We start from the raw sequence: 27,145 nt of genomic DNA, 5'->3' as shown, positions 1-27,145 counted from the left end.
AGGCTAAGACTTCTAAAGCCCCCCCAATGGATGAAAACACTCTGGAGGGAAGCCCCAGTGACCAGGGACCAAAACCAAGGGCCAAACGCACTCTAAAGAAAAAGGAGAAAATCCTCAAGGAGACATCGCAAATAGGAAGTAAGGGGGGCATAGCATCAAATTCCCTGAAAGACTTTGTGGGAAAACACTTTAAAAAGGTCTTCTCCCCAGCTAAGCCCCCTGCGATGGACGTGGAGACAACCGGAGAGGAATCCTGGAAGGAAGGCACCTCCGTCATATTTGAGGAACATTTGGGGGACCCGGAAAACTTAACCAACCAATCTCTACAGTCCCTAAGTGTTCATAATGGTTCCATAATGCTACCCCGACTATCCTCGTCACCAAAACTGTCCTTGCTACTTGACTCAAAGGGGTCAAATAGAGAAAATCAAGAACATGAAGAGGACGACACCTCGGTCCGGAATGGAAACTCAAAGGGCCTTGAGGCGTATGAGGAGCACACAACAGGGTCCAGGGGAACTAAAGACTGTAACCAATCGCTACAGCTTAACCCAGAAATTTCAACAAACCCGGCCTCCTCAATGCTGGATCTGATTTTAATGTTGCAAAAAACACTCCAGGGAATTTTGGAAGTGACAATGTTAAATCATGACATCTTAAAAACTCAGAACTCGCACCTTTCAAAAATTCAGGGTGAACTACAAGGAATTAGAGGGCAAATGCCTTCAATGATAAGATCAGTTCCCGACCTCGAGCAAACATCAGCTACAGGGGGGGGGTTGGGAATATAGAACCCACAGCCGTAAACCATGAAGTTTACATCTCAAAATGGCCTATGCTTGTAAAAAGAAGGGGCGAGTATAAGAGTCATACTCTATTAAGACAGGGGAGACCCATTAGAAAAAGAGTGCAGAGAAAGGGTAAAAGCAGAGTAGTGGGAAAAGTAAGAGAGTTGGAGGAATCAATAACCCTAACGGAACATGTGTTAAAATCAAAGTCCCCAAAAAATATGAGCGAGAGAGCGAGTAGAGTACGAAAAGGAAGTATAGAGAACCTGGCAAGGAAGCAAGTAACAAAAGGCATGGGAAAGAGAGAACAAAATAATAAGGGGAAGCAAAACAACGAGAATGCTTTAGAAGTTAAAACTAACACACAACAACTTCATAGGTGGCCAAAATCAAAAGGTATGGAGCTAAGAGGAAACCAATGGCTGTATTTTGAGCAAGTAAAAATGGGAAGGGGCGGGAAAAAAACTAAGAAGAGCTCCTATTTAAATAGATCACTTCTTCTTAATTCATTCGCCCACTGCCCTAACTTGAAAGGGATCGGCACAAAAGATCTTCGCCAGGTGGGCTTTCAAGCAATGCCCGATGGAAAAGAGTTTACCAAGGTTCAAGTCTACTCTGACTTGGTAAAACACGCTATTGAGAGAGCAGAAAGTGAGATACTAAAAGCAGGGATTCGGTTAGTACCGATTAAAGAAATAGGGGCAGTAGAAATGTTAACGCAAGGCAAAGCTTTTTTAAAGCACCATGCTGGGCTAGGCAAACGCCAAGTAAGATTGTTAGAAAGAGGGGCAGGGCTAAGCGCGGGAAACCTTAATATTATAATAAATAACTCTGCTCCTGAGGACTCTTGGAAGAATTGGAGCCTTAACACTAGCCCCCCAGGACCTTCCAAGCAGTACTTAGAGGACTCAAATAGGTACGGGCCCCTTAGCGATGTGGAATAGGTAACTGGGCAGCCATGTGGCCTAAAGGCAGTCTCCTGGAATATAAATGGGTTAGGAAATCAGATAAAACTTGAACGGTTAAAAGAACTAGCAAAAAATAATATGATTATTTGTATCCAGGAGACCTGGCTATGTGGTGAGCCCCCCATAGTGGAAGGGTTCCGTCAAGTTTACCGACCAGCTGTAAAATCTAGTTCAGGACGCCCGGCGGGGGGTCTATTGACGCTAATATCTACAAAATTGGTGAAAAAGGTGTCCAAGCTCACTGTAACATGTAAATGGCTACTCTGCTGTAGAATAACCCTATCCGCTGCAGGTAACAAGTATGAAAATGTGTTGCTTCTCAATGTGTACATGCAATGGGGTACCCAGGTTGAATATGGGGTTGAAATGGGAAAATTTAAGAATGACTTAGATCTATTGTATGAAAAGTACGATTCAGATTTGATTTTGTTGGTAGGAGATTTTAATCATAAACTTAACCCTAAGCGGCTTGATCTCATGTATCGGGAAATTTTAGAATCAAACGATATAATGGAAGCAAAGTTCCCCGAAAATTCATGCTCTTTGAATGATGTAAACTTGGGGAACTATCTGGCGACCAAGAGCCTTTTCTGTTTGAATGGTAGGTTCCCACAAGACCGCCCGGCTAAGAAAACCTTTAAACAAGGGTCACAATATTGCCCCATAGATTATGTGTTCATGCCAGCATGGAAATTCAATTTAATAAAGGGGTTCAGGGTCAACCATACAGAAGATAGCGACCACAACACCTTAGAATTGGTGCTGGCCTATCTTAACGAAACTGTCACCGAGAAGGTAATTATACAACAGATGGATTATCCTAGGCGAATCTCAACACGGCTAACTGAAGAATATATAGAAAAGTTAACCAGGCTCCAACAAAAGATACCCCTAGGATGTGCAGCTGGTTTTGACTTGGCCTGGTATGTTGATAAGATAAATCAAGTGGTACAAAGCATTAAGGTTAAACTTAGAACAGATGTAAAGGCCGGCAAGAGCAGTCAAATCATACAGGTTAAGAAAGGCAATTGGTTTAATATGGAATGTCTAAATAAGAAAAGAGAAATAAGGAGGGAACAACGCAGTCTGCGTAAAAAAATATGATAAGGCTAGAGCAGAAAGCCTCGCCAAATTAAAGAAAGATTATATAATGCTTCTTAATAGTACAAGAAGAGCTCATAAAGATACCTGTTGGGGGAAACTTCTGGAGGCAATAGAATCCAAGAACATACGGCAGTTCTGGAAACTAGTCCGTTCAGTATCAGAGGCCTCAGCTGCTTCAATGATCTGTGTGGTAGAAGAGGGTGCTTGGGAGGTTTACCTGAAAGAACTATACCCAGCGGGTAGAGAAATTGAAGAGGAAATGCAGGGGAACTGGAGAGGTCAAGTAGACGATCTAAAACCTGACTTCTCAGTAGAAAATGTACTGAAGACGATAAAGACCCTTAACTTAACAAGAGCTGCTGGTCCAGACAACCTGCCAGCACTGATAATTAAGTCACGAACATCATGGTGGGCGGAATTTTTCTCTAACATGTTTTCAGTAATTCTAAAATCAGGAATAATACCTAGTATTTGGAAGGGTGCGATAATAAGGCCGATCCATAAAAAAGGGGACGTTAATGCACCAAAGAACTATAGATTAATTCATCTACTCGATATTGGAGAGAAAATTTTTGCTAAGATAATATTGGGTAGTATAAAGATTTGGGCAGAAGAGAGAGCAATTATCCCAGTGGAACAAGGTGGGTTTAAAGAAGGCCACTCTACAATAGATCACTGCTTCGCCCTATGGGCCCTGGCCCGGAAATCGATAGAACAAAATGGGAAGTTACATTGTTGTTTTGTCGATTTTAGGGCAGCGTTCGACTCTGTGGATCGAAATAAACTTTGGGAAGATATGTCAAAGTATGGATTACCGGTTGGCTTGTTGATGATCTTAAAAGAGCTTCACAGTGGAAACTGGGCCCAGGTAATTAGAGATATGCAGGGGGCACTAACTCACAAGATACTAGTAGGGAATGGACTTAGACAGGGGTGCGTCTTGGCACCCCTGTTATTTTCAATCTTTTTGGCAGATCTCCCCGCTGCCCTTGAAGGAGAAAGAAGTGCAAGCCCAAAAATGAATGGCCATAAAGTCCCTTGCCTTCTTTATGCTGATGACTTAGTGATCATGGATCAAACTGAAATAGGACTTCAAAGGAAATTAACCGCTTTTAAACACTATTGTGATAGGAAAAAACTGACTGTAAATAGGGAGAAAACTAAGGTTTTATGTTTTGGGAAGAGTAAGAAGAATTTCAATTGGTTTTTGGGTGATGACAAATTAGAGACAGTTAATGAATATAGATATTTAGGCCTCTGGTTTGACAGTGCACTAAAATGGCGCACCCATTTGGAGGCTCAAAAGGCAAAAGCATTCTCATCCACTTGTGGGCTAAAAAAGTTTAATAAAGAATATGGAGACATGACACACAAACCAATGATAAAGGCATTTGAAGCAATGATCCCCCCCCAAGTATTGTATGGGGCAGAAGTGTTATACTTGAGCGGTAAACATACGTGGGATCAGGAAGAGGGAAAATTTTTAAACATGTTATTGTCTTTACCAAATTGTACAATGGTTCAAGCAATCAGAATGGAACTAGGGCTGATTTCCTGGAGTGTACAATCTCAAATGGCCCTAGCAAGATTCTGGAAGCGCCAAGACCCAGGAGTGACACCTAAGGTCTCACAATGGTGTGGAGAGGAAATCCAGACAAGCAATCTTGGCTGGGCAAAGGAGGTGAGAAAGACTCTCCAGAAAGTATCAGGGCGTCTTAAATTGAGACCTGCCCATAACACCCTGATAGGCCACTTTACAAAGAAAACACTTAGGGAACAAGGCCAGTCGCTCTCAAGGTCCCAGGACCTAAATTACATGCAGGAGAAAAAGTCAGTACAGTGGTTAAAGATCTCATGGGTAAATGAAGGCTGGTTCCCTTATCTGGAAATATTGCCTAACCAAGGGTTACGACATGAAATATTAAGGACCCGGGTTGGGATCAACCCCTGGAAGATAGACGGGAAATTAAAATCTGTACTGATTGCTCCAGAAGGTAATTGTAAGTGTGGGCATGGTATAAGAAACGATATGTTGCACATTTTGCTTGATTGCACATTTGTACAGGATTTAAGGAAATTGTTTTTACGTCCTATATTCCTATCACATAAGACATTTACACGTGCCCATGCGATAGGCTTACTAACAGAGATGCATTCGCTAGAAATTGCAATCGCATTGGGCAAATTCCTGAAGGCCGTAAAAGATTTTGGTAGGGAGATATCGAAGGATGGGCACTGATTTTAAGTTCTTTTAAGCCTTTTATAAAGTTTAAATCTGTCTTTTTATTCTTCCAGATATGTGAAAACTTTGGTAAAATTTGGGTTTAATGAATTGTGTATCAGGAGGTGTTACCCTCTTTTAACCTTCTCTTTTTTCTTTTTAACAAATATGAATTTTAACTATTTATGACGTAGGAATATTTTGTCTGCTCGTACTTTGTCCGATTCTGTTTGCATTTTGTTTGTATTGTTTAAAAGACTATGGTCTAAATAAACAAGTTTCTCTCTCTCTCTCTCTCTCTCTCTCTCACCTGACAGCTCAAAGGACATCTCTAGTTTAATGCAAATGTAGTTTGAGAATAAAACTACAAACAGCATTAGAGATCACTGGGTGCCCACTAACAACCATACCATGTTAGGGGCTTTCTCTTTTGGGAAGGTCAGAGAGACCCGGTCAACCCCAATCATGTTCACCTGAGATTTTTCACTAAAACTTTTACTGCTAGAGTAAATAGAGTCTATCTGTCTATCATCAACTGTGTAAACACTCACCAAGCATGGATACTCCTGCATTTCAAAGGCTGATAAAAGAATACCTTCATACTCTCTTGAGGATTGCTGTCAAATTAATAACATAGAAAAATCCGGACAACATCCTGATAAAGCCTGAGTGATAAAAGGAATGTCCTTGGAAAATGTCCTTGGATCCGATAGATCTGGCCTCCTCATGCTGCATGTCATGAGGAAGACTCTTCCCTTTGTCTTTTCTTTGGGTAAATTGAGAAACTGATCATGATTCGATTCCCCTGTTCTGAATGCACAGTTGCATCACTCTGTATCAGACTTGACACTGATAGTCGACCAAGATCAACCATTGGTTGATCAGTAGATTACAAATTCTTTGGAGGCAACGCTGCCACTGACATTAAGGTCCTCACAGATAATCATTCACCATATTAGTTGGTTCAGCAAAAACCTTCTTCTATAGAAGAAAACGTTGTAAGAGGCTAGAAAGAGAATGGAATTAGGGTTAAATTATGACCAAGAAATGCAATACTTTTTGGGTGATTGAATAGAGATACTGTAATATTGCCTACATATCTGATTGTCATAAAAGTTAAAAATGTTGCAGAATTGTGTTTGTGAAAACGCTAATACCTAGATTTTTCCTAATGCTGGGATGAGTCTCCTGTACTAACAAATATTGTTATGAGACCCAAATACTATCTTATGATACTATACGCAATGTTATGTGAAATACAGTCACAGTATGATTGGGCTATTCACTCGTAAAGAAACTATTCTCAACCACGGTGCGCACTTCACTTTTGACAACCATATTGGAATCTAGTGTCACACTGCACTAATGAGCATGAATCTACTATGTAAAATACCCGAATTCCCCATGAAATATACCAACCGGCAATATGGTACGTATGTAATTTGGTATGCATCGTTTATAGCGCTTCGGACGATTGATATTACGACCAACTTGATCGCATATTTATAACAATATATTCGCGTCTAATAAACCTACATGAATAAATTCTTATTTCACCTTATACGAGATGCAAGTATTACATTAACGGTAATCTCACTCAGCATGTAGGTGAATTGAACATAACTAAAAAAGACTATCCAACATGGCCGATGCGCTATTCTCTCATGCGTTCTAGTTTTAGAACGCGTCACGTTCAGGCGCGCATATACGTCAGTTTGAACACAATCACGTGTCCAAACAGGAACAGGGCTCGGAGGAGGTGCACCCACCGGACACAGTCGGAAGAGCCTTACACGGGTAAGTGAATCATGCGAGCATATACAGATACTAGAATAGGAGTTTTTTCATGATTCACTTTCTGCAAACGAGTATAGGTCTAAAATATTCCTATCACTCAATTTCTTTTAGCTTGGTACACCCTTGAATTGGAACCGCAACCGGTATCCACGCACAAGAAGTCAAATAGGTAAGATTAAACCTAGACCTTCCGAGATGTAACTTTGTCCAGTAATGACTAACCTTGTCAATATTTGACGGTAGTATCATTTTCTCTAACAGCATCTTTTTCGAAAACGGAAGTTTCAAAATTTCGTGAATTACACTCGGGTGGTCTCCGAGCCCCATTTATACTTGTGTGATATCTAGACTCATGTAAGTAGAATAGAAGTACTTTTAAGGGTTATGCATGACGCACAACGTATGCTTAAGAATTCGGGACAATTAATGAGATCTAAGTAAAAGAAAGGGAATTTCAAGGCAGGTATTTTGAATACAATGGTTCTAATGAAATAATCCTTGAGACATTAGATCACATAGTTAAGTACCAACTCAAGTCACTGGGATGATTTTTCAAACAACATGTATTTAAGGTGACATATCTACTTTTACTCTGTCACAGAAACAAAGATTTTTACCGCTGCTCGACGCACTCGAACTAGTGTAACAGGTCAAGGGCCCGGCTGGGTCGGAATTATCACCAGCTGAGCGGTGAGTCTGCTTGTAGTTATTGGCGGACAGTCTCATTATGGTGATATCTTGCCTGAATACCACGTTAGTACGGTTAGTGATGAGATTTTTTCGATTTTGCCTTTTTCTTCTCAACAAATATACAGACCTTCTGACGTTGACACGGCCATCTAGGTATGCATTCACAATGACACATGTTTTCACTATTTCACAAAGATTTGGCATGATGGATGTAAGAGCCGTACACGGATAGGACACTTCTGTTGCGACATAGAGCACGTGTCATTTTGTCGGAGATAACCGATGATTTTTTCGTCCCTGCACATATCCATCACAATCATGATCACATACATCCACGTCCTTATAGAACATCGATAATAGACACACTCTTTTTCGACACAGATGTATTGTGGTGGCACTAGTGAAACAAACTTGAAAAAATCACTGTATGCTCACTGCAAGAGGAAGCACTCACTGTATGCTCGTAATGACCAGAAATTATGGTCTTGTATGTAAATCTATTTGCTCAAAGAATATGCTAGACGCTACTCATTTGTTTGTTTCAGCCCTGAGGAATCGCGAAGGCGATGAAACACGTGTCGGCTGGCTGTAATCTTCATTAAAGACTCCAAGATTTACTCATCTATTGGAACCTTTGTCACTTCTGTCAAATTGGTGTTTTGTAATTGCTTGATAAATTGTCACTGAACAATCTTCTTACTCGATATAGAGTGCTTCGGCAATCCATATACTAGAAAGAGAATGGAGAAAGGCCTATGACGAAGGTTGCAAAGTATAAAACAAATTAGCTTTGAAACAGTCTCATTGACGCTCCAAGGCCACCAGAGCAGCATTTTACTCGGACAAAATTGCCAGAGCCTAAAACTGTTTGAAGACACTTTTTAATGTAGTCAGAGAACTGTCAGACCCTAGTAAAATATCTCAGATGCCTTCGCAGTCACAAAATCAATGCAAAGACCTGACACTGTTCTTCGTACAAAAGATGGCTGATATTCAGGGCTACCTTCCGGAGGCTTCCCCAGCTCGTCAGCAGGCTGCTTTTACACTGCTTAGCATGAGCACCTGGGATCATGTCCCAAGAAGGGAAGCTGATTCATTATATGTGCCTTTGGCTTCTCCTAAAATGGAGCCACTGTCCCAGCAGGATTTACTGTTTCTGACCACACCTCAGTCAATTAAATCAGGCTCTCTGCTTGATTCGCTCCCTCCATCAAAGCTCACTCTCTTGGACCCAGATCTTTTACAAATGGTGGTTGGACAGCTCAGTTCCTCGCTATGACAAGGTCTGATCCTGCCAGCCTGGAAATATGCCATGGTCTTACCGCTTTTAAAAAAGCCTAACCTCGACCCCACCAAATGGTCTAATTTTAGACCACTTTCAATGCGGCCCCTCTTCTCCTACAATTTAGAGAAGCATTTAAACTCACAGCTTACCACCTTTGTGGAAGTTCAAAACGATCTTCATCCATCGCAGTTAGGTTTTAGGGCTAGGAGTCATGGAATATCTGAGATGACTTTTGGATGAGGGCGGAAAGCCATGCTGATTTTAATAGATCTATGCGCGGCTATTGATACAGTGCCTCATTCCATACTCCTTGAAAGGCACAACTTTAGCCTGGATAACGTCGTTCTTGGAGGACTGCTCATTTCGGGTCTTCTCAGCGAGTGCTAGATCTGAGACGTATGCCCTCACCTCGGGTGTCCCGCAGGGCTCGGCCCTAACCCCGATGCTCTTCCACATATACGTTTGCCCTATGGCAGACATGATGGAGAGTTGTAGGTAACCCTGTTTTCATATGTAGATGACACAGAGATACTTTTCTCACTGTCCTCTGCTCAGGGATGCAGCACTGGAGCCTTAAATCTGTGCTTGAGTAATATTTCCACTTGGATTGGAATTAATGCACTCAACTAAACGGTGAGAAGACAGAGCTCATGGTATTAGGAAAAAAAACCTCAGTTATAGCGCCCCAGCACTGGCCAGAAGCTTTTGGAGCCCTTCGAGAACTGTCCTCCAATGTTCAGAACCTTAGCTCCTGTTTGGATGAGAGGTTACCTATGAAAATGTAGGTGTCTAAGGTGGGCTCCACATGCTTCGCAGTACTGAGGTAGGTCATAAAGATAATGGGCCTGATTCTACCGCCAGCCCAGAAAACAGTGGTTCAAGCTTTAATTCTATCTAGAAATGATTATGGGAACATCCTATATCTGGGAGCAGACAAGAAAGGTATCCAACGTCTACAAGTCACTGAGAATGCTGCCGCTAGGCAACTTTATTGCACTCTGAAGTATGCTTTGGTGTCCAAACTTCTACGTGAGCTACACCGGTTGACTGTGGATAACTGGATACTGTTCAAAGCTTTGTGCTATATGCACAAGGCTACATTCAAGACAGGCCCGCAATAATTTCAGATCTGGTGGTGCCTTACCAGTCTGTGCGTATGCTTTGATTATGCAACCAGTCTCTCTGTAAAGTGCCGAGAGTCCATTTGGCGCGTATGGAAGGTCCTCCTTTGCATACCTAGTCCTGATGCTATCGAATGACCTCCCAGAATCTCTGAGAAGCTATATTTTCCTCATTATGTTTCGCAAAAACATGAAGACTTGGCAGTTTTAGTTATGGGTCTGATTTATCCTACCTTGGTCTAGAGATAATAATATTACCAGCCTTTGTAAAGGGTGCAGCTACCTCAGGGGATGTGTCCCAGTGCTGGGGGCCTTCTGGAAGATTAAATGAGCCATTGCCCAGAGTTACAAGGTGCTGGGCTTACCTGCCACGGTACAGGGGATCGAACCGTGAGCACTGGTGTTCCAGAGTCAGCCGCCCTGGCCGCAAAAACCCTTTGAGGTAGCTGAGCGCTTTACAAGATGAATTGATATTAATAATAGTAATTAATAATAATAATAATCTGGCCTTTAAATAGTCCGAACTTTAGGATCCAGAGACTAATTGTTTCTCAGCTAAATTAGATGACGAAAATGCAAGTTATTTAGGTCTTACTAAGCACCTATTGCTGTATTTACTATACGACAGCAGATTGCCTCACTGTGGCACTGATAATCTATGGCCCGTCATCTGAAAAGGCTTAATTGGTTTGCTGGTTAAGCACGTTATCGTTAAAGGAATGTGCATCACTTGTAAGACTTTTCATGAAATCATCCATTCTTATTCTCATAACTGTTTCAATAGTTGCAGCACTCTGTGCTGTGCCTTATTCAGTTTGGGTCCACTTTTAGCACTTTAAAATGCACAAGGTTTGGGGATTAAAGATGCTCCCACGCTTACGTGGCTCCCAAATAGAGGGAATACATTCCCTTTGCTCTATGTGTCACTGAGAAGCATTCTAGCTTCGTGAAATTCCTTGGTACTTAGACCTACTCTGCAATATTCCATCGTTCCTGCATTCACATCTGTTTCAGCAAAATATGATGTTTAGCTCAACGAAAACAAGAGGAGTCACAGTTTACATTTTACAAGTATCATATCCATTAATTAATTCTCAAAAACACCACCATGGATGACGAAGAGATTGTTGAAGGAATAAGGCTTCTTATACCTCCTTATGAAAAAAGGCACTCCTATCTTTGTTATTACATGCATCTTCACGTTAGGCTGTGTGAAGGCCCAAGAAAAAGATAGGAGTTTCTCTTGAGCTGGAATTTATTCAGTCCCCTAAAGATAAAGGATGGGTGGGCTAGAAGTATTGCCTTTTTTTAATGAAAAACAGTGCGAGGCTCCAATATGTACTAGGCCTGCGGCTTGTTTTGCAGAAGTAACTTCTATTAAAAAATAAATCTTTCAGGAGAGATTTTTCAGGTCACAAGAGGCCTGTGATTAAGATGAGAGCCCACAAAGGTCAAATCCCGCTTGGGCCTCGGTTTTTGCAGGCAGGTTATGATGGAAAGATATAGAAGACACATTTAACGACATTTCATGGGTTCATTGGAGGAGGATAAACACTCTCCTGCCTTGTTTCTGTCTATTGTTGCCAAATAGGTCTTGCATATGTTGATTTGAAAGAGTCGTTCTTTAAGTTACTTGACAAAAAAATAGAATGGTGGCCCACAAAGTTTCTAGGAGTCACCAGAACATATAGATTTTCTGAAGAAAGAAGAGGCTAATAAGAGAGAAGCTAAACGTCCCAGCAACTATGTTGGCAAACTGACCAATTGTAAGGCAGGATGTAATTTTTACTTGCATTGTTCAATATTAAATAAGCGGGAGCTGAATGGCGCCCACTGATGGAGGTGCATGAGCTCGGAAACCAGACTATCGAAGCGTTGGCTGAAACCACAAGGATGTCTGAGCTGCCATTTGGTTACCGAACTGCAGCAATAGTCTTAGAGTTACAGGTGCAGGACGAAAAGCACAGAGGGTCCTCACAAGACCGTGGATTATAAGACCATCACAGCTAATGAAATGGGGATTGATGAAGGTGTATTTCTTGTGCGTTGTGTTCAGGAGATTGTTGAAAAGGTCCCTGCCTGGATGACCCCAGTTTCCAAGTTGAAGACTGCCTAGTTGATTTTCTTAATCTGAGGTGTCTAAAGGTGTCTGGTTTGAGGTGCAGAGATCAGTTTAAATATCCTCAGAATGTGAACCCAAGGAAACACCGTCGGAGAATTGTCCCTACACCAGATCTCCAAATACAGGCCGCAGAGTGTAGGTGACTGCCTGTTGTAAAATATGTTAGTGGTATTCCTGTGAGAATCATGAGTGGCTTGCACCTATCAATGAATGGCATGAAGGCCTTTAGAGTCAAGAACATTTCTTTCAAGTTCAACCTATTTATGCCCCCCTCCCAAATGAACTCATAGGAACACATTATTGCACCGATCCAGTGTCTCAGGAAGTCTAAGAGGTAGTCCTAAAACTGTTTGGGCCCACTATGTGAGAGGTTACAGGAGTCACACATGGAACAGGACAGGTTTGGATAGGCACCTCAATATCTGATCCCAGTTTCATTCAAGGTCAAGCTTTGTGGGGCTCATATGTAAGCTAGCCTGGGAACAACACAGATACAACATATTGGAAGTGGCAGAAGAGTCCAGAAATGCCAAGCAACCATGGTGCTGAGCTCAAGGAAGATATCTGTTTTCTAAATGAACTTCACTGTCTCAATGAGAATGTTCCTAAACGACTTTTGTCCAAAACAGACATAGGAAACTTTTTGAATGAAACAAAAGAAGATTTTTGAAAGTTTACAGTGAATCCTTGGTCAAAAAGGGTTCCAAGGACCCGGGACAACCAAGTTAGATGAAACAGCCCTAGTCATAAGCCGTGAATAGTTCCCCCTACAGACGAGATTTCAGAGAATTGCATTTTAAAATATAAAGAATAAATACTTTCCTTTAACAAAGCCTATTTTCTTCATGGTATATCTGAAGACTAAAATTGCCATATTGTGTTTACTTGTCTTAAGAAAGCAGGTAAATAAAATTTAAAAGTATCACTAGATAAAACTTGTGACTCGTGTTTTCAAAAACGTTATTAAAGGAAAGTGTAAGGGGAAAAAAGGAGAAAGTATCTTGATTGGCTACAGCTGAAAACTAGATTAGAGATAAATAACTTCCTAAAACAGAGTGCTAATGGGGTAAGTCCTACACTACCTAAGCAAATAAGTCTGGATGTTTGCTTCAGACTACCCGTAGTCTTATGGACAGTTGTATGGAATACTGGTTAATGAATCTCACATGTTATTAGTGCTGAAATAACAGTTACAATGAATGAAGCTTTCCACAACACATACGGTAAAGTCTCATAGAGAGGCCCAAATGTGGAATTCAAACCCAGGAAAAGACTTAATTCACTTCCCATGGAGGAGAAGAAGGACTCCCTTTTAACACTTTCTAGGAGGTCCTAGATAATAGGGACTCCTAAGAAAGGGTTGTGAAAGACATATTCTGTAAGCGCTAATGGATGAAAGGTGTAGGGAAGGACTACAAATCCTGCAACAAAATCCAACAATTATAAGTGTTCTCCCAGAATGGACAATAACACAGATATGGAGATCAGGTCCTATACCATGTATTTGTTCTTGGTTAGAGAGAGAAAACCCTTGACTTTCCCTGTCCGCTACAGGCTGGTGGACAGTGTCAGCTAGACGGCAGGTGATGATATGTAGGAGCGAGAGAGATGGGAGGTGGCAAAGCGAGGGCATGTATAGATCCAGGGGGGCAGTCTCTTTCCCCTTGTTGCTACAGGGGTTATCCAGGAGCTGGACTATGCTGCTGCCCTCGGGGAACATCCATAACAACGCGGTCAAAACACCGCGCTACCATTACCACACTTCTTTTACAACGCAAGTCGTTACCACGACTTGCACTGGAGGGCGCGGTAGACTAAGGAATAGTAGATTTACTATTCCAACACCTTCCCTACTGTACGTAGGCTGGAGTTGGATTAGTAATTCTTACTATTCCTAAGTCCAGCACTCTACAGTGCAAGTCGTGGTAACGACTTGCGTTGTAAAAGATGTGTTGTGATGTACCCCAATCTAAAAGATCGCGTTGTAACATCATACAACCGCTGCCCTCGGCCACGGCTTCTGAAGTGTCTGACAGGTACAGTGTCTGTGGGCCTGTTTAAAGAGGCAATAATTCCTGTCCCAGAGACACTAGTAACTGAAAGTGGCATAATTTCACCTCTAGTCATCGATCCAGGTGGAATTCCACAACTCATAATGAGAGCATCGGTGGGATTGAAGTTCTTTTGAATGCATCGGAAGCACATTCTCAGCCAGTTGAAGAAGCAGGATTGCTTTAGCGAATCGATGGCTGGCCAAATGCAAGACCAAGCGGTGGACAAACTTGAAAAGTAGAACAACTTCTGCCTCATGTATAAAATAAAGCGTTCTGAGGAGTGTGGAAATAGAGTCACATTTAAAGATACTTAAAATCTTTTGATGGTCTGCATGGATAAGTAGAAGCCACAACTGATTGGGATCATTTGGTCCACATGTAGTATGCTGTAATGGTCTACTGTGTTTGACAAAAGTTCAACCTTTAAGTGATCACAGAATACTTCATACAGTCAACCCAAAAGTGACAGAAGCCTAAACCCTGGGGGCACTGTTTAGCAGCCAGAGAATACTACAAAGGGTTTATCCAGAAGCGAAAGAAGCCCAAACCTTTGAGGTACTGTTCTGCAGCCGAGAATACTACAAAGGGTTTACCCAGAAGCGAAAGAAGCCCACCCAGTGGAGGCACTGTTAAGTGATCAAGGAAGATACCATAGAACTCATCAAGGAGCGAGAGTAGCTCATACCCTGTAGGTCATATTAAGGGATAACAGAACCCATATGGGGTTCACAAAAGAGAGACAGAAGCTCAAACCATGGAGGTACAGTTAAATGACCATTTGCAATGCCATATTGTGCTTTGTAAATACTGCTACGGGAAATGAAGCAAACTATCTCCTATATCCACGCAGATATTTTATGAAATTAGAACATCTTTTCGCTATTTTTTCCTAGTGGGTTCAACAGATGAATTGTTCTAATTTATTCTATTTTCTTGCAAGATTTAAGTGTTTTAGAATTTTTTATCAGACATTTTTATGTGACAACTTTTATGTGTTCTCTTTTATGGATGTGCTATACAAACCAAATGAAGACTGAATTGAATAAATGACCAGGGAATACAATATAAGGTCCACCCATATGTGACCAAAGTCCAACCCATGGAGGCTACGTTAAGTGACTAGTGAATAGCATATGGAGTTTATCCCAGAACGGCAAAGCGCCAACAAGTATGAAGTACTCTGTAGTGTATGTGTACACTCAGAGGAGTACACACAACTGTGGCAGAAGTCCCTCCTAGGAATGGGATAACCATTCATATGTGTTGTAAGGAATGGGAGTTTCACCAAAAAGATTTTGCTAGTCCAATCTATCAGTGAGAGAAGTCTTAAGGAAACCTAAGGGAGAAGGATCAGTCCCTGAATCTGATGAAGGAATACATCTGGGTTACCAAACAAGAGATGGGATGGCAGCTAATAGTCAACAAAAGATCCAAGAAAAAAAAGCAGAGGTTTTGCCCGCACCCTCTCCCAGGTGAGATGCTGCATGAAGACTTTTGTAACCGCACAACCATTTGAACTGACTCCAGGTTGCGTGCACCTTTGTTTAAGTTATTTTTTTTACACCGAGGAGAGTATTTGTGAAAAAGCTGACGTATGGGATGTGAGACCAAAAACTGAAAGATAGTGTAGAAAGGCAAAAAAGGTACCTACTCAACAAAAGGTTCTAGGTGAAAGTAAACAAAACTTGATTTAGTGAAGTAAGAAAATTAGCTTCAAAAAGTGCCTTCTGAAGGCAATATATACTATGGACGAAGCCTTACAATCAGGAAAACAAGCACTGGTAATGTCAATAGGTCTGGCTTGAAGGGCTTTATTTGGTTAATAGTGCAAATATGGAAGTATGTTAGGCAGGTACGTGCGGTAGATACTTATGCTAGACTGGTACAGTAGGTAGTTTAAGTATGAGAGTATGGTAGGTATTGTAGACAGGTGAGACAGTATGGATAATAGCTTGGTATAGTAGGTAAGGTATGGCAGGTTAAAACAACCAGTACTCAAAGTACTTTTGACTGACAACCAGGATTGGCTCAAAGTGTCATACTGCACACACTACCTCTTTGCACCTGTTGTGTAGTTGTGCAGTGGATTTCCTTGAAATTCAGTAGCTCTGGACACAAGTGTACATAAACAAAAACAGACACCCATGGGCACTGTGGTGTCCAGTTGGACCTGCAGTCTTGAGAACCGACCACAGAGATGAGATGGTTCATTTACTGCTTGTTGGGCCTTGCTTGAGAGTGCATGGTGCTTGTAGTTACATGCTTGAAGGGCCGCAAAAACATTTTAAAGGACAACAACATCCCATACAGAACAAACTACAGGGAAAGCCAGCATGGTTTTACACATGTCAAGCTGTCTTATGAAAGCATCCGTATAGCGCTCTGCACTCTATTTTAAAGTCAACCCCGGCTCCCTGCTTAACGTTTTGCATTTGTAAATGAATGGAAACACATTTTTTTGTGCTAAATACTGCTGTCGAGAGCCACTTTATAAGGAACACAGACACAACAACTAAGCACTAGATCGCGTGTCTTATGCCTCAAGAACCAGAGGCAATACAGAATGAGTATGGCCCTAGAAGGTGACATGACAATATGACTCTTATATCCGAGTACAATTGCAGTATTTATATCCTCTATGTCTGACCATAATACATTCAAATAGATCTCTGGCATCTGACAGGCAGCTACAGCCTCAGTGCTAACCACATTCCTGGTCACCTTTAACCTCGAAGTAGCGGCTGGAAGGCTGGACGGAGAAAGAGATCCAAGCACAGCTCTATCTTTCGATTTGAGAACTACATCCAAAACAAAAGTCCATCACATACTGAAGAACAAGGACATATTTATACACCTTGAAAAAGACTGCAGGAGCTGGGGTGTGCAATGACTGGAAGTGGTGCAGAGTATAGTCAAAATACAAGAACCTGAATGCAGGCACAGAACACTGAAATATGACCACAGCTCCGTCCAGGCAGACAAAATCAAGGGCTTCTTCTCGCGATGGATGAGATATAGACCACTATGATGGTTTTTAACAGAATGGAGGAAGGGACAGTTACAAAAGAGGAGGAGAGAGGGCACAGAGGAAGGGAGAAGCAATGGGGAGAGTGGAGGAAAATGAAGCAGAAGAAAAGTATTATGACAAAAACTATAAAAAGAATGCCTGCTGGTCCGAATTAAATAACAGAAATCGACTGCTTTGGGTACAGAGTGCATTTAGAAGATAAATGAATGTGATATAGCGTGTGAGAAATCTGTGCATTTTCAGATATTCAATATTCCCTCGGGCATTCAAGTAGAAGCAACTCTTAGGAGGTGCTATAATACACCCAAAACGTCAATAGCATTATCTGACAGATAATAGTATTTTTAGACTGATCCCAGATTTGATTGACAAACTCCAAAGCCAATGGCTGAAGAGGGCAGATCGAAACATTGGAGGAGGGCTGACCCAAAGCTCACTCTATGTACTACTGTACACGGGAAATTGGCTTTACCAGAACTAATCAACAGAGAGATTTCATTGTGCTGCATAAAAAAACTGGAAGAGGCAGGCTGGTCTAAAGTGACAGGTGAAATTAATTTTGTGTATGGCTTCTGCCTATCTGCTCCAGTTCCTTTACATGGAGAGTTAAACAATGTCTAAAACACCCCAGTTGTTTTTTAAAAATGACATAATTCCATTTGGCTTAATTAGAAAGACAGAAAGAAACATGTTGTTTCAGGAAGACATTTTAAAAGATGTTTTGGGGAAAGGTTTTTTTCTCTTTATTAAAAGATCCCTGAGGACCTGCACATAATTGAACATTTTCTGCTGAATGTTAAAGAAAATCCCATGGCGAAGAAGTCGAATAGTTAAGGAATGCAGTATGAACCACAATTGTCAGGGTCCATTGCAACTGATAGTGGAGAAAACGTGGATGAGCCGAAAAGCTCCACAGTATTTTGCTAAATAACTAATAATAGCCCTTTAAGAATTGTTCTTACTAAACTTTAGAACCTATAAATAATTTTCATGAAAGCAGTAAATATGTGCCTCTTCCTGTGCCCTTCTATTTCTCTTCTTTTCACCAGGACAACTTTTGGTATTAAATAATTAATAAAAAACGAATGGATTCATAAACAACTTGAATTACATTGTCTAGACAATTGTTGAGATAAAGTAATTTTTTAACCTATATCACAATTCTGTGAGCATGATTTTCAAACACTTGGCTTCAAATATGGCTAATTATGAAACTAAATATTTGAGTTGTGGCCAACCTTCAGCTGAAAACGCATGTTAAGTATCGGATACAGCTCGAGGGAAAATTCTGAAAAAGTGAAAACTGATCTTGAAGAAATGTTGAAGGCAACAAAGTAAACATCATCTCCCACAGCCCAGCAAACGAGCATTTTAAAACACAACACTCCGTGAGCATCAAAGCAAAGCATGCTCCCGCAAATTAGACGACAGAAAACCTAAATAAAAAAGTATTTTTGAGTATGAAAATTCTGTCGCACAAATTTCATATCAGATAAGCAATATAAACCTAGTTCTTAAAAGTAATTCAGTGGATAAGAGTCAAAGACCATTTCCAGCTTTAAACCTTATTAGAGTTTGGGATAGTGGGGCATTAGCAAGACATTGGTAGATGTCCAGCTTTTAGTATTGTGAGAGCCATTAACCTGATACACTCTTAATGCAGAGGAACGGGCATCTGCCGTTTTTGTCAGGTGTCCTGCATCCACCCAACTCTACTCCAAATAGGGCCCTTTGTGCCACATGTACAACATTTTCATTCACAAAAAGTGTTGCAAGTTGGGTTTGCGCACCACCAACTTTTTCCGAACAAAAAGAATTTTGCGATCACAAAATTCCCAATCGTGGCAGGTCACAATCCTCTCTACTTCAATAACGAGGTAGGATACAAATTGTGACTCACTATTTAGACGCCATCACAGGGATGGTGGCCAGATGGGCTTAGAAAATCACCATGTCTGCATTTAAATAAAGTTTACTTTTCTCTTAAATGAAGCGTATTTAAAAAGGATGTTTTATTTATTTAAGTTTTTTAAAGAGTTGGCAGTGGTTCCCTGAACTACTGCCCAGTCTACTCTATGAATGTGTTTCCACTCCACTCCAGAGTTAGTAAATTTTCAATGTTTTGCAAACAGATTTTGGTTGCAAAACACTGATACATACCATAATGAATCACTATTTAGGAGGGACGCTGTAAACAAGCTCCTATGAAATAGCGAGTTTGTATACCTCTGGAAACCCTTTTTGCGATTCGGTAAAATGTTACCAAACCACAAAATGGGTTTACTACATTAAAAATGTCATTTAGCGGTCTTAAACTCTGTGTTTAAATGAAACACATGTTTTGTGTCTGCTGACTGGCTTCATGCATCTGTCCCTTTGTCCCCAATGCAAGCCATAGATATTTGTATAGTAAACCCCAAGCCAGTCAATTCAAAGCAACGTATTGCTTAATGCTACAGCATGAGACAAGTACTTCAAACAAATGGATGAGTCACAATGCGCGAGAAGAGGATCCTCAAGGAACAGAACATTATTAGATATGAGATTAAGCATGTTACATTTAGCATACCTTTCTATTGCTTCCCTTATGTGGGAAAAGTGAGTTTTATTGCATTCAGTGAAGTAAGGCTCCACATAGAGTTATGTTAGCGTGTAATATTAACCAGGAAAACATTTGTTGATGCTAGAGAAGAATAAACCCAACGGGATACACTTCATAGCTGTATTTGCACAGTACAATAATACAAACTATGAATAGGAAGCAGTGGTTCTCAACCTGTGGTACAGGGACCCCAGGGGGTCCAGAAAGCCTACTCAGGGGGTATGGACTGCTTGGAAAATTAAATATAAACAGATTATTAAAAGTGCATATAAATAAGCAAAATGTAAAGTTGAATAGTTTAAAACATTCTGCAACTTTGAAGGTATTTAAAATTAGAGGCTAAAAATTAAGGTAGTATCAGAATGATTCGCTGGTGCAGTGCAAGTGCATCAAACAGAATAGAGTATGGACAATGAGTGACCTAATTTAAATATAGAAAAGCTCCAAACTGCCCAACAAACTAAAATTGTGAATGTTATCTATATCTGTTTGTGAATTAAATAAAATATTTCATAATATGTGCACTTATTTGATGAATTTTTCGTATACTGTTTCGCGGGTCAAATCATTGAAAATGGTTAGGTTTGATTCTAGTCTCCCAGTACTGACTTAGGCACTGGCGTAACGAAAACTGAGGGGGCCTCGCTGCACGGAACTTAGAGGGGCCCCCTCTGAGCTCAATCAGGAGCTCTTCGGCCAGATGGCAGTGCCGAGGGGACCTCCTGGAGCTTGGGGCCCACCAGCACCGCGGGGGCTGCGGGGCCTGTGTTACGCCCCTGGACTTAGGGCCTCATTACGACGGCAGTCGGGTGAGCGTCCGACCACCATCGCAGCAGGATTGAGAGTGCCTGACAATTAGTCAGCGGTAGCATCTGCCATATTTTGGTAAGACTGCGATGTAGGCAGTCTGAAACTGCATTTTTCTACTGAGGCTTGTGCTGCCGGCCGGACGTGTGCTATGGGCCAGAAAAGGACAGCAGCACAAGCCGCAGTAGAAAAAGGCATGTTTTCAAACATCCATGCACCATGTGCCAGGCACCACATAACTGGAACACAGTGCATGGATGTTTGGGGGGGGGGCACCACATGAGCTCCCCTTGCCACTTAGCAGTGGCCCACAGGAGACAAGGGCCATGTTCGGGCCCCCAAAGTCCCTTTCTGACAGCCTTTTCATTGCGTTGGGCCTGCCATGATAAGGCTGTGGGAAATGGACATCCTAATCCCTATGGCGGTGCCTGTGCAGGCACCGTCTCCAAGGTAGGGATTAGTGTCCAACCGCAGCGGGCTCCTTGAGCCTGTAGGAGGCAGTGGTCTGTCACCCAGACCGCTGCGTTGGACTGTCCAGATCGTAATGCAGGGGTAGGACAGAAGGCCTGAATGTTGGTGGGGCAGCAACAGATGGCCTGTCATGGCAGTCCCACCGACTATAAAATGAGGCCCTTAGTTACACTGGAATGTGGTAAATACAAGCAATTAGCACATTACCCCCCACTCAAGGTCTGAAACTCAAAATGGTGCAGCATTTGCATCCCTGCTAAATACTGTGCATATTATAATAAACTATGACGCTGTATTAATGCACCAAACTTCCACAGGATTTAGAATGAGCACCTGAGTGTTAATATACAAAAGTAGTCGTTTTTATCAACCAGAGATGGGTGAAAGACTGAGTTGTCCCTACCACATTCAAACCTGTGACCTGCAGGCCGCTGGCCAGCCATTCAACCCTATGGGTCTGGTATGGATACTAGGCAGGCAGCGGAAGGAAAGGAACTGAGTAGCTAAACCAAATGCACTACACTGTGACTGCTCTTCCTCAGAGGATGCTCCTATATGCTGACAAGACCATTTTGTTTTTCCACAGTAAAAAAACCTGTTGAATGCAGAGTGAGGACACGTCTAGTGCATGCTGTAGACACCACAATGGCTGATTGAGTAAGAGGGAAGAGCAGAAATAGGAAGACCTTCGATGTTAATGCACCGTCCGCACAAAGGGCCTGATTTAGATATTGGCGGATGGGATACTCTGTCACAAACGTGACGGATATCCTGTCCGTCCTATTACAAGTACCATCAAATATAATGTACTTGTAATACAGCGGACCCTATATCCGTCACGTTTGTGACGTAGTATCCAGTGCTTGAAATTGAAAAATAGAAGAGCATGTACTCTGTAGCTGAGTACCTGCTTGTTTCTAAGAAGTGCTGGTACTCTCCAATTAAAAGTATAGCATTTCTTTTGAGAAGTGCTGGTAATCTACCTCTCAAAATAAAAAAGTGCTGGTACTCCGTACCGGACAGTACCGGCCCATTTAAAGCACTGGTAGTATCCTGTCCGCCAAGATCTAGATCAGGCCCATGGTGTTGCTTGGCTCACCAGCGTCCTGTTACCCTCACTCACCGGTTTACGAAATGGCAGCTGGATCTGCCTCCTGAGAACGTGGAAGTAGCTGGCAGGAGTCGAGCAGTTCACAACAATCCAGTTGCAATCATACAGCTGATGGATGTCGAAGTTCTCTGTGAATTCCTACAGGAAAGAATAAGTAAACAAATGAGTTATCCTCCATCTATGTATGGATTCTCTGATATGATTATTATTTGTAATTTATAATGTTCTCCTGCAGTTTGATATATCAGTTTCAGGAGTTACTGTTTGTTCATGAACGTGGTGACCGCGGTGCTGTTTCTTCAACGTGTTTATTTTTTTTGTTGCAGTTTTATATAGCGCGACCTCGACTTTGAGGTTATTGGAAAGCTTTACATAAGCACCAGTTACATTACACAAGGACACATTCTTTTTTGGTAGGCACAGGGAGATTAAGTGATTGGCCCAGAATTACAGAATGTTGAGCTGAGGCCAAACTCGACCTGATTCCACAGCTCCAAAGTCGGCAGCTCTGACCATTAGGCCACATCCTCTCCCCACAATTCAATTTCAATGAAAACTTGCCATTACTTTCACCCCATTTCCATCCACAACGTTCAAATGCATTGTTATGCTCCAAATGTATTCCTGGACTCGCATTCATCTGTCTTGAAGAAAGACTACACTCTTCTCCAAACCACCATCACCCTAATATGTACACTGTAATACAAAAGTCTTTATCACAATACCCAAGTCTTCATCATGCTGCCCTCAACAAGGAACTATTTATCACACAGCCCTCTCAACCGCCACTCTGTGTCTGCTTTCCCATACACTAGTCTCTGTGTCAAAATATGTTATTATTCTTATTTTTTTAGAATAAATGATTTGCCAACAAGCGGAGCTTGAAAAGAATGAAACAAATATTTAACTTTCCTTTTCTTTGGTCCTACATCACTTTATGAATGATGTACTTACTTTACAGTATTTATATAGAGCTCGGTGTCTCCTTTGGTGATTTCATACCGCTAGGCGAGTAGCTGTATGAGGGCTACAGTCCAATCAGTTAAGAGAGGCTACAGGTCCTATAGTCCTCAGTTAGTACTCCTGAAGAAGAGGGGTTTCATTAAATGTCAGCTGAAACAGACCAATTTTCAAGAATGTACTTAAAGGGTTTGAATTTGAATCCACTCTGGTTTAAAGTGTGTGTCTCTAGCCTCCAAGAGGTCTGCATCCAAGTTTATTCTGTCTAAAGTCTCGTTGCGAGAAACAGTTGACTTTGCTGATCGCAGGTTTCCGTTTTGCAAGTTGCGGGTGGACACTCCCCACAGGTATCCTAATCCTCTATCCAGTAAGCAAGCCACAAATAATTCTGAACTGTTGCAGGTTCAGACACATTGTGGCCTCCTTGGTTCTGGACCGTCTCTAGCCCTCTGATGAGTGTTTTTGTCAGCTTGGTCTAAACATTGTTACAACAAGGTTAGCAAAACCATCACAAGTGCCCTCATCAGTATTACTCAGTAGTCGGTTCAGCGGAGTATAAGGGTTCTCGAGATGGGATTGCAGCGGATTGATGCTCTTGACCTTCACACTGACCAGGGAAACGCAGGAAAGTTCAAAATCAAATCTGAACCCAATGTTCCTAACTATATGAGTTAGAATCATCCAAACATATACATGGTCCAGACAGCTGAAGATGTGAGTATAGTTCGCTAGCCTGTTTTCTAGCTAAAAGTGGATCTGTCTTCTGAGTACGTTTGAGGTGTCTCTGGTACTGTACTAGGAGCTGTGCCTGTAGAACTATGTAGATGTTTAGAAACAGGCATGAAAGGGATGAGCAGTGGGATTCTACACTTGACACTTTTCAAAGTGAAAACACCACTTACCCAATTCAGATATGCTGGCTGTGGTTGGGAAAAAAGAACTAGACCCATTCCAAGGCAGAACTTTTGACTCCACCCTAATTCTTGAGCCTACTCAACAGTACGCTGTGGTACGCTGGGCAGAAAGATCAAAGAGTATGATGGCTTTTTTCCTGCTTTTGTTCAATAAAAACAGCAGATGTTCTCTGATATGATGGCTTAGGTACCCTGTGCTGGCCCGATCCAGACAATTGGTCAATATATAAAAAAAGCCTTTGTATTATAACAAACACATTAGATAATAAACACACAATTTACACTGTGCCACTGGCACGGGCAGAATTTACAGGGGATTATATACACAGGACAGGGCCACATGGACCACTGTCAGGGATAAGCACTTTTAGAACTAGCACTTGGTAGAAATAGCACTTAAACTTTGTAGGAATAGCACTTGGAACTTAGAACATATAATAACTGTAGCACCAAATAGCAAATGTAGCACACAACCAGTAATCACTGGTAAAAGGTAAGTACCACCCACGCAATCCTAAACACCTTAGGCAAATATCACACAGGGAATCGGGAACTCACTAGCATAACCTATACTAGAGTACACAATCTGAAAATGACACTCTTAGGAGAAGAAATAATGGAACTTCAAAAAAAAACAATAATCCCCAAAATGTGATTATCTAAACTGCAGAGTTTTGTGATGCAGCCAGCTGCCGCTGTGGTACACCGCAAACTCAAGTGCTTTTCCCACCGCTGATCACCAATGTTAGAAATGGGGATTTCCGTTTGGCTACGGCTTGCGCCAAAGCCAGGCAGAAACCACCATTCTACGTCAGGGCAAGGAAGTCACCTGCCAAGATAACCCTTGCTCACCCCCTGCGCCGGCAGCCAAAGGAAGATTGGGCAAAGCCTAAACGAAGCAGCTGCCCACTAAGTGCTGGGCAGCTGGGGATCTCCTCTGGGCTTTCACAGGAACAGTAGGGCCCAAGACCAACGTGGGAGCCTCCTGGGCTCTGGCACCGCTGTGCCCCAACCACACGAGCAACCAGATGCCCCTTGGAGCCTCGTGGCCTCGAGAAGAGATGCTGCCAACACTGGGGGGAGCGGATCCCTGCCAGCCGGGGCCGCTCTACCACCCTAAATGGCCCTTCAGCTGTGGGGCCTCGTGGGCTCTAAAACAAATGCCCCAGCACAGGTGGAGCTTTGTGGGCTCTAACTAAAAAATGCCCTCTGTGGACTCGGAATCGCAACAATGCCCCCTGAACAAAGTTAGCACAGCTTGGGGGGGGGTGCAGCAGCCCGCTCTCCTGCCGGGCTGTTGACGGACACAGGCACTGCCTCCACTGATGACGATAGAACTACTGGGGGGGGCGGGCACCGGCAATGTGCACCGACGCCCCCTTCTCTCCCCACAAGAGCACAACGGTCCCCCACTCACCCAGACCTGTGGCGGGGGCTCCTCCTCCGGTGCTGCTGCCTGGGGCAGCTCTCCTCCTGGGCTGCGGGGCTCTCCTTCCACTCGGAGAGCTTAGCTGCTCTGGCTGCCGGGGCTCCTCTCTGGCGGTGGGCAGGGCTCTCCGCACTTCGGAACCTCACTGGCAGCTGTAGGGGCGGGGAGCACTGCCAGTCTCCCTCTCCACACGGGGGACCGGCGATGTGCGGCATGGCTTCCCCAGGCACACGTAGGAGCGCGGGGTAGGCTCCCGTCGCTTCCTGCTTCAGGTTTCTGGTGGAAGCACTTCCGGGTCGCCGCGGGCAGAGCGGCGGCCCATAGTAATGATGGCTGTGTTGGCAGTCTCTCGGGGTGCCAAACGAGAGGTAGGCACCCGCAATAATTAAATATAAAGTCCCTGGCGGGGTGGCACCTGCCTAAATAAATAAATAAAACGGGGTGAGCTACCGTGAAGGTAATAAAAAAAATAGCGGCAATCCTGCAGGGTGGACACCTGCTCTGGAATAAGCAAAATGGGGGCTCCCCACGCCAGGGAATCCCTTGAGACAGGGAATGGCAGCTCAGGGCTGCAGTTTAAAAGTATGAGGGCTCCCAGCACTCAGGACCTAGCGCTCCCCAGACGCTTCTACAGGCAAAGTCCAGGAAAAGTCTAGCAAAAGTCCTTAGGCAGGCAGGGGGGCAAAGGCTGGGCCCGGGGGCCAGCTCACAGGGCCCTCCAGGCAGGGAGGCAGTCCCCAGTGACGGTCCTCCTGATGCCCAGCAGCAGGCCCCCCTCAAAATCAGATCAGGAGAAGAACATTTTGTAAGGGGTCACAGCCCCTTTTTATACACAGAAACCCTTTGTCTGTGTCTGCAGGGTGGGGAAAACCAGTTGCAGCTGGTTTTGGAGCACTCTGATGTGCTCAGCCCCTCTCCTCATTCACTAGTCAGGCTAGGGTCATCAGTCGCACCACAAAGGGCGGAGCCAGCGTTGTGTAGGGAAAGCCCAGCCCTATTCAGGTCCCAGGTGCACTCCTCCCTCACAGCAATCATGCAGATCTCTCCATTCACCACCGGGGCAGACCCATCCTGACTCCTAGAGCCAGGCTCACCAGCCAGCTCCAGCCAATCACAAGCCACACAGCCAATTCACATAAACTACACAGACATGCCAACTTCTAGAAGTGGCACTTCCACACTAGGTACATTAACGCCGCAAGGATCATCGCGCAGCATTTAATCACACAAGTCTGTACATACCAAACTCGAGCTTGCACTCCCCATGCATCAGGAACTACCATGGACACTCACATTCCCCATGCATTCCTAAGGGAGGGCAGGCCAATTCACAACATGCACGCACTTTACACTGGGACACAGTGGTAAAGTGAGCCGAAGCCAAAAATCCCTACCACCAGGTCACAATTAAAAGCAAAAAGTTCAGGGGTAAACCTGCCAGAAGGGCCAAGTCCAACACAACCCCCTTCCAGCCAAAACACAGGGCAGAGCAATCACCACCGTGATGGGCTTCCCTGATTTGGGCGATTGAACACGGACGCAGGCCCGCAACTGCAGGGACACCCTCCTGTTCTACGCCACGGTGAACCCATGGGGTTCCTTCTAAAAACGCTGTCCGGAACAACTGGTCTACCCCACTGGTACTCCCAAGCTGTCCGCGGCCAGGACCAGGC

At 43.1% G+C, this 27,145-nt stretch overlaps 1 protein-coding gene across 3 annotated transcripts in view; it reads right to left on the bottom strand.

Annotated features, from left to right (window-relative positions):
• The window catches only part of OGDHL (oxoglutarate dehydrogenase L), a 707,295-nt gene that overhangs the window by 42,557 nt on the left and 637,593 nt on the right, over positions 1-27,145 (bottom strand). For all 3 annotated transcript variants that reach the window (XM_086922073.1, XM_086922074.1, XM_086922075.1), the window contains one exon: positions 22,182-22,307. In XM_086922073.1, coding sequence (XP_086778199.1) covers positions 22,182-22,307 — 126 coding nt within the window. The remainder of the gene's footprint in view (positions 1-22,181; positions 22,308-27,145) is intronic.

The sequence above is a fragment of the Lissotriton vulgaris genome, chromosome 5 (genome assembly GCF_964263255.1).
Source record: "Lissotriton vulgaris chromosome 5, aLisVul1.2, whole genome shotgun sequence".
NCBI classification, from domain to species: Eukaryota; Metazoa; Chordata; class Amphibia; order Caudata; family Salamandridae; genus Lissotriton; species Lissotriton vulgaris.
The sequence above is the reverse complement of the archived record's forward strand: the minus strand, read 5'-3'. Positions and strand labels throughout refer to the sequence as shown.